Below are 14,211 nucleotides of genomic sequence, written 5' to 3' on the forward strand. Positions count from 1 at the left end.
CTTCTCATACCTGTGTGAAACAAACAAATTCTGTGTAGTATCTTTCTTGACTGGGTGGAGGGGACAGACGCTTCATCAGTCTGTTGTTGACATACAGCCAAATCTTGCAGTCTAACTCGGGCAAAACTCCCACTGACTCCCTGGGGAGGGGCGGTTGTCTCTGTGATGATCGGTAAGAATGCATTGTATCCGGCCCTGCTTCCTCCCACTCCATGTCACTCTCCGTACACCGGGGGAAGGGTAGTGGGTGGTATAGAGCCAGATATGCTGACTTTATGCCACCCAGAGATTGCCCTATGCCACAGGGTTCTTTGGAATGCCCTGTAGAGCAGCTTTGCCCTGCCTGAGCAGTGCAAAGGGGACAGAAACAGGGCTGAGAATCTGGGCCAAATGATTTTGGGGGCTTCCAAATCATAGAATCATAGAATCTCAGGGTTGGAAGGGACCTCAGGAGGTATCTAGTCCAACCCCCTGCTCAAAGCAGGACCAAACCCAACTAAATCATCCCAGCCAGGGCTTTGTCAAGCCTGACCTTAAAAACCTCTAAGGAAGGAGATTCCACCACCTCCCTAGGTAACCCATTCCAGTGCTTCACCACTCTACTAGTGAAAAAGTTTTTCCTAATATCCAACCTAAGAAGTGGTTGACCAGAACCAAAATGTATTTTAATAACTAGCTCTTACTCTGCATTCTTCATCTGTAACTTTCCAAGTGCTTTACAGAGGTGCTCCGGATCATTATTCTCATTTTGCAGATGGAGAAACTGAGGCACGGGAAGGGGAAGTTACTTGCCCAAGGTCATGTTTAGCAGTTGGTCCAGGCAATTCATTTAGATTCTGTCCTTTTGTAATCTACAACACTATAGCCATGCAACTTGCTGCAGACTAGAGCTGGTCAACAAAAAATTTCTTCTCCTGTGGCAAATGTCAGCATTTGGGCAGAAATGGGAATATTGAAATGTTTTGGTATTCGGCCAAGATTTTTTTGATTTGGAAGTGCTGCTGTGGTGCCTCATGGTCTTGTTCTTCTCTATAGGTGAGATGGAATCTCCCATCATGTGCTGTGGCCTCCTCTCTTGAAACATGAGTCCCTGGCCATGGTGCATTCTGGGGATGTAGTCTGACTGGGGAGACTGGCCCATAGAACAGAAAAACAGTTTAGATTGAGAACTTCTCACCAGCTGCACTACAGACTTCTGCTCCCATATCTAAGCTTTCACGGAAAGTAAACAATTTCTTTGGTTTCTGAGCCTTCGTCATTGTGGAGATGACCTTCCAAATATAAACTGATGCAGTAACACCTTCCTGAGTCCGCAGGCAGCTTGAACTGTAACTCTTAGGTCTTCTCTAAAGGTGTATTCTGAACTTGTGTTAACTAACACATGGTAAATAACTTGGTCAAATCCTAGTGAAGACAAGGCAGGTTATAGTTTTAATATGAGTCAACACCACTTTTCCGAGCCAAGATGCACCCTTAGATGCTCCATTATCTCAATGGCTTAAAGGTAGAATAATGATACTTTAAATAACATAGCTAATTATTTTACTGCTGATCCTTTTCAGAAGAAACATCCAGGTAATGTTCTTGCCCACCGTCCCAAACAGCCTTCCTGGGGCCCAAAAGCCCTAACTGTCCATTAGCCAGGTGCCAAAGCTTCCAGCTCCCACTTGATAACGTCTACAATGTCATTGTCTATACAAAAACATCTGAGACACCCCGGTAGAGGCAAACAAATTGAATTTAATATCAGCATAAATACCGCAAGGGGTAAGACCCTGATCTTGTGAATCACTCTCTTATTTAACTCATTTAAAAAATGCTCAGTTTAAAAAACTTACCTGCAGCTCCCACAGTAACTGGCCTGTAGCACTGGAGTGTTGCAGAAACTGGGGCGTTAAAGGGTGTCTAGGCTATGGTTCATATTGTGAGGGAGTTCTGATGAGAAGACTCTTGTGTCTTTTGTAGCTTCTAGAATTAGAACATGTGCTGTTACTCTGGGGGTGGGGAAAATGCTTGTTGGTTCATCTAAAACTAGCTCTTTTTTCCAATCTTCACATTTCAGTGGATGAGAACTTTTTTCCAATAAACCTTTTGCTGTAAAGTCTGTGAAATTCTTTTAAAATGCAGCTTGCTGTCTCCCCAGTGGCTGAAAATGTTGAGAAACGGATGCCACCCCCAATCGGTTGCTCAGATGGAATTAACAGTGCTTCCTTATCACTGTCTGAAGCTATTAGGATTTTCAGTAATTCTAGATAGAGTCACTGTGTAATTGAACTCTGAATTCAAATGAGACAATTGTTCTGGCAGTAAAACTTAACTACGCTTCCTGATGTATGATAGAATTTGTTCAGCCTTCAGTAGTATTCTCCACCTCGCTCACCAGCAACCTGAATACTGGAGGAAATGTGAGAACTTAAATGAAGAATCCATAATAGATGAGCTGTGATTCTTCTTTTTCTCTTGCCATAAACCAGAAATAGCCTTGAGCAGTTGAACCACTTCTGCTGACTGCATTTTATTAATTTAAAACCTTGCCTTACTTTCAGCAGCAGTCTCCTTAATGAAGGATGTTTTACTGATTGCCCCGCTTAGTGCCTGTCAGAAAATATGTGAAAAGGGAGAAATGAGGCTCTGTTCGATCTTACAAATTTCCTGGCACTAGAAATTCTATCTGGGAATTTTATTTTGTACTTCCAAATTACTGGACTCCAAAAGGCAAAAATGTCTATGTAACTGCAGCTCTCTCGCTCTCTCTGCAAGGGACCTGCAGTTCTAAGTGGCCAGAAGTTGTTTTATTTCTAGTGGAAAAGGTGACACTTCTTCAGCACAGTTCCAGTATGAAGAGGAAAGAGTGCCACCTACTGTATCCCGAGCACCACTTTCTGCATGCAGCAGCCTGTATTTTTCTCTTCCAGGAAATTTAGTGACCTCTGACCCTGATTACTTTCTGAGTGCAGCCTGAGAGGACACAGCTGATCTTAGTGTTGTGTAGTTCAGAAACCAACTTGGAAGGAAAACAAAGGACATGGTCACAACCGTTGGAAGAGGTGGTCTAGATTCAATAAAGGAGTCAAAATGGACACCTTGAATTGCACCCAGAAGAGACTTAGCAGCCATGTGCTGTACAAGCTGGAGCGTCCACATGGCCTCAGGGTATAACACCCAGTGGTGCCTATTGCACTAATCTAGTCGGTACAAGCACATAGGTGACTGTGGCACCGTCTGCATGTGACGAGAGGTTGCGATCTTCTCTCCACACACAGGCTGGGAGCAGGGGGAGGACGGGAAGGTGGTGGTGGTGGTTGCTTCTGCTGCTTGACTCACTGAAAGCAGCAGAGGATCCAATGGGACCTCTTGACCGTGCACCTTCTGGGAAGGTGGACTAGCCGACAATCAAGACCTCCTGTCCGTCAGTTCCTAGTGTACACAGCATAGATCTCAGGTTTGGTGGGTACCGCATACTCTTCTTTCCCTTCTGCCAGTAAGGCCAGGGTGGTGAGCGAAACTGGAAAGGGGAAACAGAGGCAGAGCCCCCCTCTCAGCAAGGTGAAAGGCGTTCCCTGACATTGGACAATCTGATGCAGTGACTCAGTCTAGAACTGTTGTCCCCAAGCACCAACGCCTTTTACCCTGGCAATTGGAGCTGAGGAATCTTAGCTTCTAGCAAACACTCTTTGCTGAATGTCCTACTTTTCTCCTCAGAGGCTGGGTTCCTACCATAGGCTGAGTTGAAAAACCAACTTGGGGTGGCCCAAGTGTAACTGAGGGCATCATACAGAGCCTCTGTTGCGCTGTGTGAGAAGGAAAGAGCCCAACTAGCCTGTTGGGTCTCAGGTTGGATTCAGTAGCCTGACAATTAGAAACACCTCTTGTCTATGGACTGGGCACATTTGATCTCTAAATCATTCCATGACAGCCACCATGGAGCTCCATGATACCTTTAAGAGAGTCTTCCGAGTAGAAAGGCAAAGGTAGAGAGGCTGCTTTTGGAGTAGCTGTCAGCTCTTGCTAGTCAGTGGTTTTGGTCACTTGTTGCAAGCTGTCCCCATAAATTTGATAGCATTTAATTCCCATTTAAATGAACAGGAAGAGAGATTATTCTAGTTTCAACACAGGCTTTACAATGTAAAAATTTAAATCCATTTCCATGGAAACATACCCTACAGCTGTTCCTGTAATATGCTCGTGTGACAGTCCAGTGAGACCAGAGACTGAAGGCTGCTGGTAATTAGTCCTGCATCTCCCCCATGGCAGTGTGGATGCTCCCCCTAGGCCTTCCCGCAGCTCTAGGTTTTTAACCGAGCAGAATTATAAATGCCCACGGGGAAAAGAGGTGCTGAGTGTAATGCTGCTGTAATAGAAATGCCCCTTTTGTTCCAGTAGACGTCTAATTTATAGCTGTTAGATTCGCAATATAAAAACTTCAGCTTCATCATAATGCAAAATATAGAGACAAAGAAGTGACTCTTAATTTGATATCTAGTTGTTTTCCCCCCTGTAACTTTTTTTCAGGTTTACTCTGCACAGAACATTGGTATCTCCATAGGCAAGTGCAGTTAATTGGGTGTTAACAACATACTAAGGGATATTGTTGACTATAGGTGGTATCAGCAGATCAGAAATTAGGTGTGATCTTTGTATAATGGTATAATTACAATTGCTAATTTCTCTACAGCTTTAATCATTCTTTATAAAAACCCTTTCCAGTAGATAATCAGTGACTGGATATCAAGATTGGGGGGAGGAGAGAAGGGGCTTACAGTTTGGCTAAAACATGAACGGATCAGGGATCTAGACTAAATCAATAGTTCTAATAACTGAAAGCTGGAAGAACAACTGGGTGGAACCTAAAATGCTTTGGGGAGACTGTTTATGTCTCAAATCTGTTTCCATGACATTTTAGAGAAATTATAATGGAACCTTTCCGTGGTCATTGGGGCTTATCAAAGCATTACCAGGGTGCTAACAGCCATTCTCCAAGGGTGAACTGCAGTGACATCACAGGCTGGGGACATGACAATTGCTGCCCCTGCAGCCATTCTGGTGCCTCTCCTGCTCAGGCCCCCTCCTGTGGCTCCTGTCCCCTATGGTGGGCCTTATTCTTATGACGCACATTCGGACGAAGTGAGTCCTGGGCAGCTTTTACAATAATTCCTTTACTTTTGTTTTCTAGGGCTTCTGGCATGCACTTAAAGCCATACCTCAAATTACAGAAGAAAGAGCGATCTCTAGATATAAGCCAAGATTCCCTGAGAGGCCTGCATATGAGCCATCAAAGGTCAGCACAGGAGGAAAAGTATACGAACAACTGCACCAAACTGAGCATTTTACCTACGTCCCCGGTCGTGACTTCCTCTCGAAAGCCTTTGGGAATTATTTACCCTGATGCTATGTGCAATATGAGCCGGAAGGCTCCAGCAGAAGGCCCAAGTGTTGAGAAGAAGACTGCCCCGTCTGCGACAATCCACCAGGGGGATGAGGGGGATGGACCGTTAGACATCTGGGCTGTCGTGAAACCTGGGAATACCAAGGAAAAGATTGCCTTCTTTGCAGCCCAGCAGTGCAACAATAGGATGGGCTCAATGAAACTTAAAAGCACCTGGGATATAGATGGAAGATCAGCTAAACGAAGGAAGAAATCCGTGGATCTTATAAAAGCAAAGATTCAATTAGAAAGGATGAGAGAGGCAAACAGGAGGTGCGCCCAGCCTGAGCCTTTTGCATGTGGCATTGAGCACTGTTCTGTACATTATGTTAATGACAATGGTGAAGGGATATTTCCAGGTCGATCCTTATCTGTAATCGAGATGGTAGCTTTTCTAGAACACAGAGCAAGTGCTTTGCTGGCCGACTGCACCAAAAACTGCACGAACGCTTCCACTACAAGGCTGAGTGGGCAATCCAAAGGTGCACTTCCTGCTTCAGACCCTTTCTCTGCCCCGGGGGCCTGCGAGGTACATTCTGAAAAAGGGACCTGTGGGAGTGGTGAGCAGCAGAATGAGCCCGTGCGTGTGCTGGACATGGTTGCAAAGCTTGAATCTGAGTGCTTGAGGCGCCAGAGCGAGCGTGAAGCAGGGAGCCTATCCAGGAACAACAGCTTCCGGAGAAACATAGGGCGGATGTTACTGGCGAATGGCACCCAGTCCGAGTGTGACACTGGGAAGGTATCTTCCAAAGTCCTTGGCCAGGAGGTAAGTTTAAAAGATCCTGTTACAGTGGATGATGATGGACAGAGAACAAAGCGTGGCCCTTCGGCTGCTGATGAATTATGGGAAGGAGCTGCTTCTGGTCAGCAGTCCTTTCCGGCAGTAGCAGCTGTGGATATCCACATGGTGAACATCAGTGTCAAGCTTGGTCAAGAAATCTCAGTGAGACCCGGCAGCAGAGGTGATTCTGAAATGATCGTGGAACCTCTGGGGTCCATCCCTTCTACATGTCCAGGAGCTGTTGGGCTGTCGTCAGATGCCATGCAGAGCGAGAGTACGGCTGTTGATTGTTCGGCTAGAGAACCTGTATCTGTTCCTGATCTGAATTCACATCCAATGAGGAGAGAGTCTTTATGCATCAGTATATCAGTCACCAAGACAGAGAAGGGGTGCAGGAAAGAGCAGCCTTCTAATATTAGCTTTGGTGAAGGTCCACTTCCAGGGAGGCTGTTCTTTCTGCATCCTGGTCACCACACCAAGCAAGAACACACAGGGTTAGGGGAAAGTACTAAAGAAAAGCCAGGAGAAGTGGGCCAAACTGAGGATGCTGCTGACAATAATAAAGTGTGTGAGATCAGTAGTGTTTCCATAGAGCCATTTGCCCTTTCACTGTCTCCCATGGAAAGTGCTTTGCAGATACTTGACACTTCTTGTTTGAAAAGGCAGGTGTCTCATGACTTTCTGGAGACTAGGTTTAAAATTCAGCAGCTTTTGGAGCCGCAGCAGTATATGGCCTTCCTGCCCCACCACATCATGGTTAAGATCTTCAGGTTGCTCCCCACTAAGAGTCTAGTCGCTCTTAAATGTACTTGTTGTTACTTCAAATTTATCATTGAATACTACAACATAAGGCCAGCTGATTCCCGCTGGGTCCGTGATCCACGGTACAAAGAAGATCCTTGCAAGCAGTGCAAGAAGAAGTATGTGAAAGGGGATGTGTCATTGTGCCGGTGGCATCCCAAACCCTACTGTCAAGCTTTACCATATGGCCCAGGGTATTGGATGTGCTGTCACAAGTCTCAGAAAGGCATCCCTGGGTGTAAATTAGGTCTTCATGACAATCATTGGGTTCCTGCCTGCCACAGCTTTAACCGCACGCTTCACAAGAAAACCAGAGGAGGAGCAGCAGATGCGGAAGAGGAATATTAGTGCACATACACTTTCTCTTGGGAGGAGGAAATTTTCATGCTCTGTGCTGTTTACAGTGTATATAATTGTGTTTTCACAGGGCTATGAAACTGCACATACTTAAACACAAGAGCCTTTACCTGTTAGATTACAGATAGCTTTTAGCCCATCATTGTAAATAACACTATTAAAAACAAATTGTACATATAGAGTCTACAGCTGGCTGAACAATTTAATCACTACAATGCAGCTATGATAGTGTTGCGGCTATAGTCATGTGTGTTTTTAAGTGTCTCGTTTCAAAATCTGTATATCCTGTATAATATATGAGCGTTTCTGGGAAGAAACTCTAAATAGGTAAAGGTTAACTTGTTTAAAGGATCTTCAAATGATTTAACTGGACAACCTTAACGTTAGACTAGACCAGATATTTGTTATGGTAGCGTAGCAGTGAACAAAAGAGAGGAATATTATTGTATAGGCAGAGTATAAAAAGGTTCTTGTCTCCCTTACCCATGTTGTCTGGTTGTTGTTGTTTTTTTTTACTTTAATAAAATGTGCATTCTAGATCTGCCTTATCCGACTTTCTCTTCTCGTACAATCTGCCCTGAAATACAGTGATGTAAAACTTCAGGCAGTAGTTCGTACTGTGGTGTAGTTCAGAGGAAGAGAAAAAGTGTCGTCTTATTTCAAATTAGTTTAATATTTGAAAATAAGTTTTAATGAATGAATTCCTCACCCCACCCTTAGCTTGTGCTCTTTGCTCCCTGCACTGGAATGAATGTGGAGACAGCTGTTGAATTCTAAACGATACTTTTAGGCCATGCCAACTGCAAAACTTAATTGGGTAGAATTATGCTGAAAATGGGACTGGCTGGCTAATTCTGTAACATCAGCTTCAGGTCTCCCTCAAGCATGGCTTGGTTCCTGCCAGAAGCCAGGCTAAACCATCTGTTGTGCTCAAGATGCTGGGTTGATCACACTTTCTAGTGGGTGTTTAAATGCCGTTTGACTGTGTCCAATGGCGTGGAAGCTGAATTAACTGCACTGCATAACTGTCCCTAGCAGGTCTTGGGATCCGAAAGTGCAGCTTGCTGTAGGTACTCGTGTTTGAACAGCAATTCCATGCACCAGTGCATCCTCCTGAGGCCTGACTGCTCACAGTTGTGCTTCTTAAAGTCTGTGACCTGTTAAATTTTTAATCTGTGTAATTAATTGCTTTTAATGGGGATTTTGCACACTTACCCAGAGGGTGGACTAGCTCCTGTGTGGATTTCAGCGAAGGCCTGTTATCTAACGATAAGGCTGAGAGAATAGTTTCCATAAGAATCCTGTTTTTGCATCACACAGTCTTTCAAAACAAATCCCCTTGTGACATTTTCCATGTCAGTGCCATGGAGGCAGAAATGAAGAACTGCAGCTGTCCACCCAGGCTTCCCTTCTGCCAATGGGAATGTGAGCGAACATGTGACAGGAGCACTTTTCCAGAGAGAGTTTTGCCAAGCAGAGCCCTGTAGCAGTCACTTCATTTTGAATGCAAGCCTTAGTCACAGTAAATTAAAACATTCAAAAGGACCAAAAAAAGGAGGGTCTGTAACCCGACTAGGTTAAGACTCCTCGGCCAGGGGCAGGGTAGGGGAACAGCTAGCTGCCACAAAACACAGCGTCAGGCTGGGTGCTTCTTTCATACGCCCAACAAGGCTGAGGATGTGACTGACCAGGATCACTGTGAATCACGGGCTCCAATTCAATGGGATCAAAATACGTCTTGTGGGAGAGGAGCCCCAATGCACCTTTAACAGACCTGGTGTTATCGTGATATTCTACCCAGTCTCTGGCAACAAAAAGTAACAAGCAGACCAGGCTGGAGCCAAGGAAGGCCCTGCCTCCTGCACGGCAGCCTAGAATGGTGCTGCAGCAATGGTTTTTCTTTAATGGTATTAGCTGCATCTCAGCCACTACCTTCATTTTCAACCATTGCCTAAGGACTAGCAGCTGAAGGTGAGAGGAGAAATCAGGCTCCCATGGTGGCTAGTCTAGAAGCATCTCTGTGCACTGTGCTATTGACACGTGTTCCTGCTAGGAAAGGTGGCTGGCTTGTGTTTGTCTGCACTGCAATTAGATGCCTGGACCAGCTGACTTGGGCTCAGGCTGCAGTCTGGGCTCTGGGCCCCTCCCACCTCACAGGGTCCTAGAGCCTGGGCCCCAGCCTGAGCATCTAAACAGCCCCTTAGCGTGAGCCAGAGTCACTGGCATGGGCCAGCCGCAGGTGTCTAACGGCAGTGCAGACATCTCCTAAATCACTTCCCTGTTACTTACATGGATGGAAAGGGAGGGTGCTGGCCCCCTACTGAAGGGGTTGAGCATTTTTATTATATTGGAGATATGCCAATCTCCTAGAACTGGAAGGGACCTCGAAAGGTCATCGAGTCCAGCCCCCTGCCTTCACTAGCAGGACCAATTTTTGCCCCAGATCCCTAAGGTGGCCCCCTCAAGGATTGAACTCACAACCCTGGGTTTAGCAGGCCAATGCTCAAACCACTGAGCTATCCCTCCCTCCCTTCTCTCTCAAAAATGATATGGAGCAGCCCTTGTTCACCCGTGTTTCTGTCCAGCACAGCTCTCGTCCTCTGACCGTGCAGGACAATGTGTTTTTTAAAGTAAAATGTTACATTTAACTCATCCATTACCACAGACAGACCATTCCTCAGAGCAGCTGTCGGGGCTGTGGAAATCAGTGGGTCTCCACTCTTTTGGGCAATTTGACCTTGCTGCTCTCCTGGGGAGACACCCCATGAGCTGGGCACAGCAAAGGCTGTGACAACGTGGAGGGGAGAAGGGAAGGGAAGGGTGCCTGACACGTATACTCAAGCGAACAGCAGCAACTTAATCCTGTGGGGAGGAAGTGGAAGAGTGGTGCTGTCCCTTGTTAATTTGTGCTGTGACTTCACCTGCAGGCAGGGGCCTGGCTTCTCCAGCCATGGGGGCACTAGAGAGACAAGGGGGGGTGAGGTGATATCTTTTATTGGACCAACTTCTGTTGGTGAGCAGGACAAGCTTTCCCAGAGCTCTTCTTCAGGTCTGGAAAAGGAAATCCCAGCAGCTCCGCTACATGCAGGATGGAACAGATTGTTTAGCATAAGTAGTTAGCACATATAGTAAAGGACCATTCAAAGTCCATATGCTAAACAATCTGTTCTGTCTTGCATGTAGCTGTGATGCTGGGAGTTCCTTTCCCAGACCCGAAGATGATCTGTGTGTGGCTCCCAAGCGTCTCTCACCAGCGGAAGTTGTTCCAATAAAAGGTATCACTTCACTCACCTCGTCTCTAACATCCTGGGACCAACACAGCTCTAACTACATTGCAAACTCAACAGTAGGCAGGTGCAAGGTCTGCTCTCCTTTCGATTCCCACAGGAAAGAGCCGTAGAACAGCCCTAGAAAGGATTCGGGGTGATTTGGCTTTGAGCTTTAGTTGAAGTAAGGAAGAGGGAGACTTCTCCCCTTCACCTCTCAGAAATGAGCAAAGCTAAGATAAAATGCTGTAGCTTCAAAGCAGCCAGGCCGAGCTCAGCGAGGCAGAAATAGCAGCAGCAGTCAGCAGAAAATATTTTGTAACTAGATACGGGTTAGCGTGATCACCTTTGGAGCAGTGTGGGGGGATCCTGGTCACCTTGTTAGGACAAGGCAGTCATAGGAATGAGACAGTCTGAAGCCTTCAAGCAAAACTTTCCTTGAGTCTTGGAGGAAAAAAAATTTACGTACGAAAGGGGAAAGAACACAACTGCTGCAGGCTGCCTGAGCTAGCAGGAGTGACAAAGGCCATCTGCCATCCCACCCTGTACTTTAAGTAGCTGGGTGCATTGAGCACAACTTGCATATTCTTTTCCAATAAGCTGTCTTGGTGATTATATTGCTATTGCACATACATAGACTCCTTTATCAAACAACCTCATCCGCCCCAAGGAAGTCAGTTCTCAGTCTGAGCAACGGGGGGCAGAACTGAGCCCCAGCAATTTGCTAAATAAATGGTAAATTCTAATTCAGGGTCTGAGATGTCTTTCTCCCTCCCCCCACTTTATGCAGAGGTCTGACTTAGGGCTGGTCTACACTACAGGCCTGTATTGGTAGAAGTACATCGCTCAGAGATGTAAAAAATTCACACCCCTAAGCTATGTAGTTCTACCGACCTCACCCCATATGTAGACAGCTGTCAACAGGAGAGCTTCCCCTCGCTACGTAAGTACCACCTCCTGGGGAGCTGGATTAACTACACCGCTGGGAGCGCTTCTCCCGGTAGCATTTTCACTAAAGTGTTACAGCAGTACTGGCTGCAGTGCTGTACAGGAACGTGCCCTGAGAAAATTCAGGTCCTGTTACATGTGAGGGATTGAGTCTGTGCACTGGAGTCAAAGGCCCCATTGCAGGTGTGTTCAGAGCCAGGACTGGGATCAGCCCAGGCTGTGAAGAAGCTGCTGGAAATACGTTACAAATACAAAACTTCACTCGTTTCCGTGATTTTTAATGAGATCTTAATTTTCTTAACTTTAAGCTGCTAGCTCCTGCCCCAAACCCTCAACATCTCCCATGCTATCCCTCCTCCCCCTTCCACTCAAGTATTCCACCGCAGTACGCTCCTCTCTGAGGGGCCAGACGCACAAACCCTCTGCTCCACATGAACTGTTGCTGCTAAAGCCATCTCTCCTTTGCATCCTTCTAGTGCCCCCCCCACCATCTGCTGGTGCATCAAGTTTAACCTACTGTTCCCCTCCTTCAAGGCTCAGGAATCTGCCCTTCCCCCCGCTCTTGTCTGCCTCTCACTCAACCACTTCCATACATTGTCACATGGTCGCCTATGAATGGCACCACCCTATTGTGAGCTCACCTGTAAGGCCACTGCCCTCTCCACTTCTAAGTCCCTCTTGCAAACCCATTCTTGTGCTGCCTGTAGTGAATCAATCTGTAGCCAGTTGCCTTTTGAGTTCCTTGAGTTACCAGCCTGTCCAGCTCACGGGAGCAGGGACTATCCCTCTTTGGATGGCTGGAATGCACCCCGGGCATCACAGGTACTACTACAAACAAAATGCTAGAACAGTAGGAGTCCAACCCTTACTGATTAGCAACAACGCACCCCTTCACAGAACCAGGCACCTCGAAGCTGGGACTGGCCGTCAGGCATTTCTGGTCCAGTTTGGTCTCAGACACCCCTCCCTCAGGCTTTTATGGTGAGGTTATTGACCTGTGACGGCACTGCCTTGCGGCAACATGCAGCCAGGAACTTTGAGTAAGAACAAAGCTGGTACCCATCAGCTTCTTGGGGTTGGAGAAGATGGAAGCAGATGGATGTTGGTCTTTCTTATCAGTCACAGATAAAGAAAACCTGAACTGGGCCAAGGTAATCTTTGACTCCAGTACTTTTCATATTGTGATAGTCCACCACTCTAAACCATAACCGCTCAAGGGCGGGGACCAGCTCTCTCTGCTTGGGCTGATTCTAGCATAACGCAGCCCGTATCACAACTGGGGCTTTACATGTTAGCATAGTAACAATAAATGTAATTTTAAAAGTTACCTGCACAAAGAGTATCTGCTTAAAGTTACCTGGTAATATAGGGGAGTATTCGCATGGATGAAAAGGAAATAAACATTCCTGACCAGCATTTGGCAATGTGACATATTTACCCAACACATACTATAGCAGATCAAAGCCAGGCCCACATGAGAAACTTCCCAGTATGGTAATGTCAACTAGGGAGGAGTTTTTTTCTTGGCAACATTTTTATACCAGAGCCTCAGTGTAGACAAAATTAAACTGGCAAAAAAGTGCTTCTGACAGGAGAGCGCAATGTGCTTGGACCAGGCTATACCAATGTAACTGTGTCTACACTAGAAGGGGTTTGCCACTATATACCAGCAAACCATTTCTAAGACAGACCTGACCCAAGAGCATAAGGTACATTTAAATTCTATAAACACTGATGCTCTTTCCCCATATTTATGAACAAAACACAATTGTATTTTTTTTTTAAAATACACCTTTAGAAAATTACTGTTAAAGATTTATTGCAGTAATACAATAAAATGTAGATAAAACATTTGTGTTTAGTTACACCAGTTTGGAAGTTGCAGAGGAAGGCCCAGCTTTTCAAAAATGACTAGTGATTTTTAGGTGCCCAATTTGAGACACCTGAACGGGGCCTGGTTTTCAGCTGGTGGGTTCTCAGCCCTGTCCCTAAAAATCTTGGGTTGGGCACTTAAGATCACTAGTTGCTTTCAAAAATCATGGCCTAAATGGAAATTCCTGCATTCATGCTACCGTAAATCATTTAATAAATTCTCCATTGGCTGCCTTCAAATAGAATATGCATAATTGAAGGGTGTTTTCCCCCTACGACCCCTGGAAAAAACAATCAATCTATAAACTAATCCAGTCAAGTACACTCAAGTTTTGGACACATACCATTCCACACCCCCGTAACTACACATGTGCAAAACACTTTTTTTTCTTTTATTTTTTTTTTTAAGAAAAAAATTCTGTATTCTGTTACAAAAGCATTTCTTGAAAAGATATTCGATCCCATCTCATTTTAACAATCTTTTGGTGCTTTTGTGCACTTTGAGTGAAATGACATGTTTGCAATGAAATTATTTTAAAATATGGAAAACATGATGTTTATGGCGGTCTATGGCTTAAAGATTTTTTGTTAAGTACCTAATTAATTTTAGTGTATAAACGTGAATGATGGTTCTTGCATTTACATGAAAAGAGTTTTAATAAGTAGCACATAAAACGGTGGTAGAAATGTGTACAGAAAAGGATATTTACATGGCGGGGTCCAGTGCAAAATAAATGGAGAACCGAGTAGTATCAGAAGTG

At 45.4% G+C, this 14,211-nt stretch overlaps 1 protein-coding gene across 7 annotated transcripts in view; it reads left to right on the top strand.

Moving 5' to 3' along the window:
• Positions 1-7,903, top strand: part of FBXO34 (F-box protein 34) — a 68,873-nt gene extending 60,970 nt beyond the window's left edge. For all 7 annotated transcript variants that reach the window (XM_039537600.1, XM_039537601.1, XM_039537596.1 and 4 more), the window contains one exon: positions 5,174-7,903. In XM_039537600.1, the coding sequence (XP_039393534.1) occupies positions 5,174-7,355 (2,182 nt within the window). In that variant the 3' untranslated portion in view covers positions 7,356-7,903. The remainder of the gene's footprint in view (positions 1-5,173) is intronic.
• The last annotated feature ends 6,308 nt before the right edge of the window (positions 7,904-14,211 follow it).

The sequence above is a fragment of the Mauremys reevesii genome, linkage group 4 (assembly GCF_016161935.1).
Source record: "Mauremys reevesii isolate NIE-2019 linkage group 4, ASM1616193v1, whole genome shotgun sequence".
In the NCBI taxonomy this organism is placed as follows: Eukaryota; Metazoa; Chordata; order Testudines; family Geoemydidae; genus Mauremys; species Mauremys reevesii.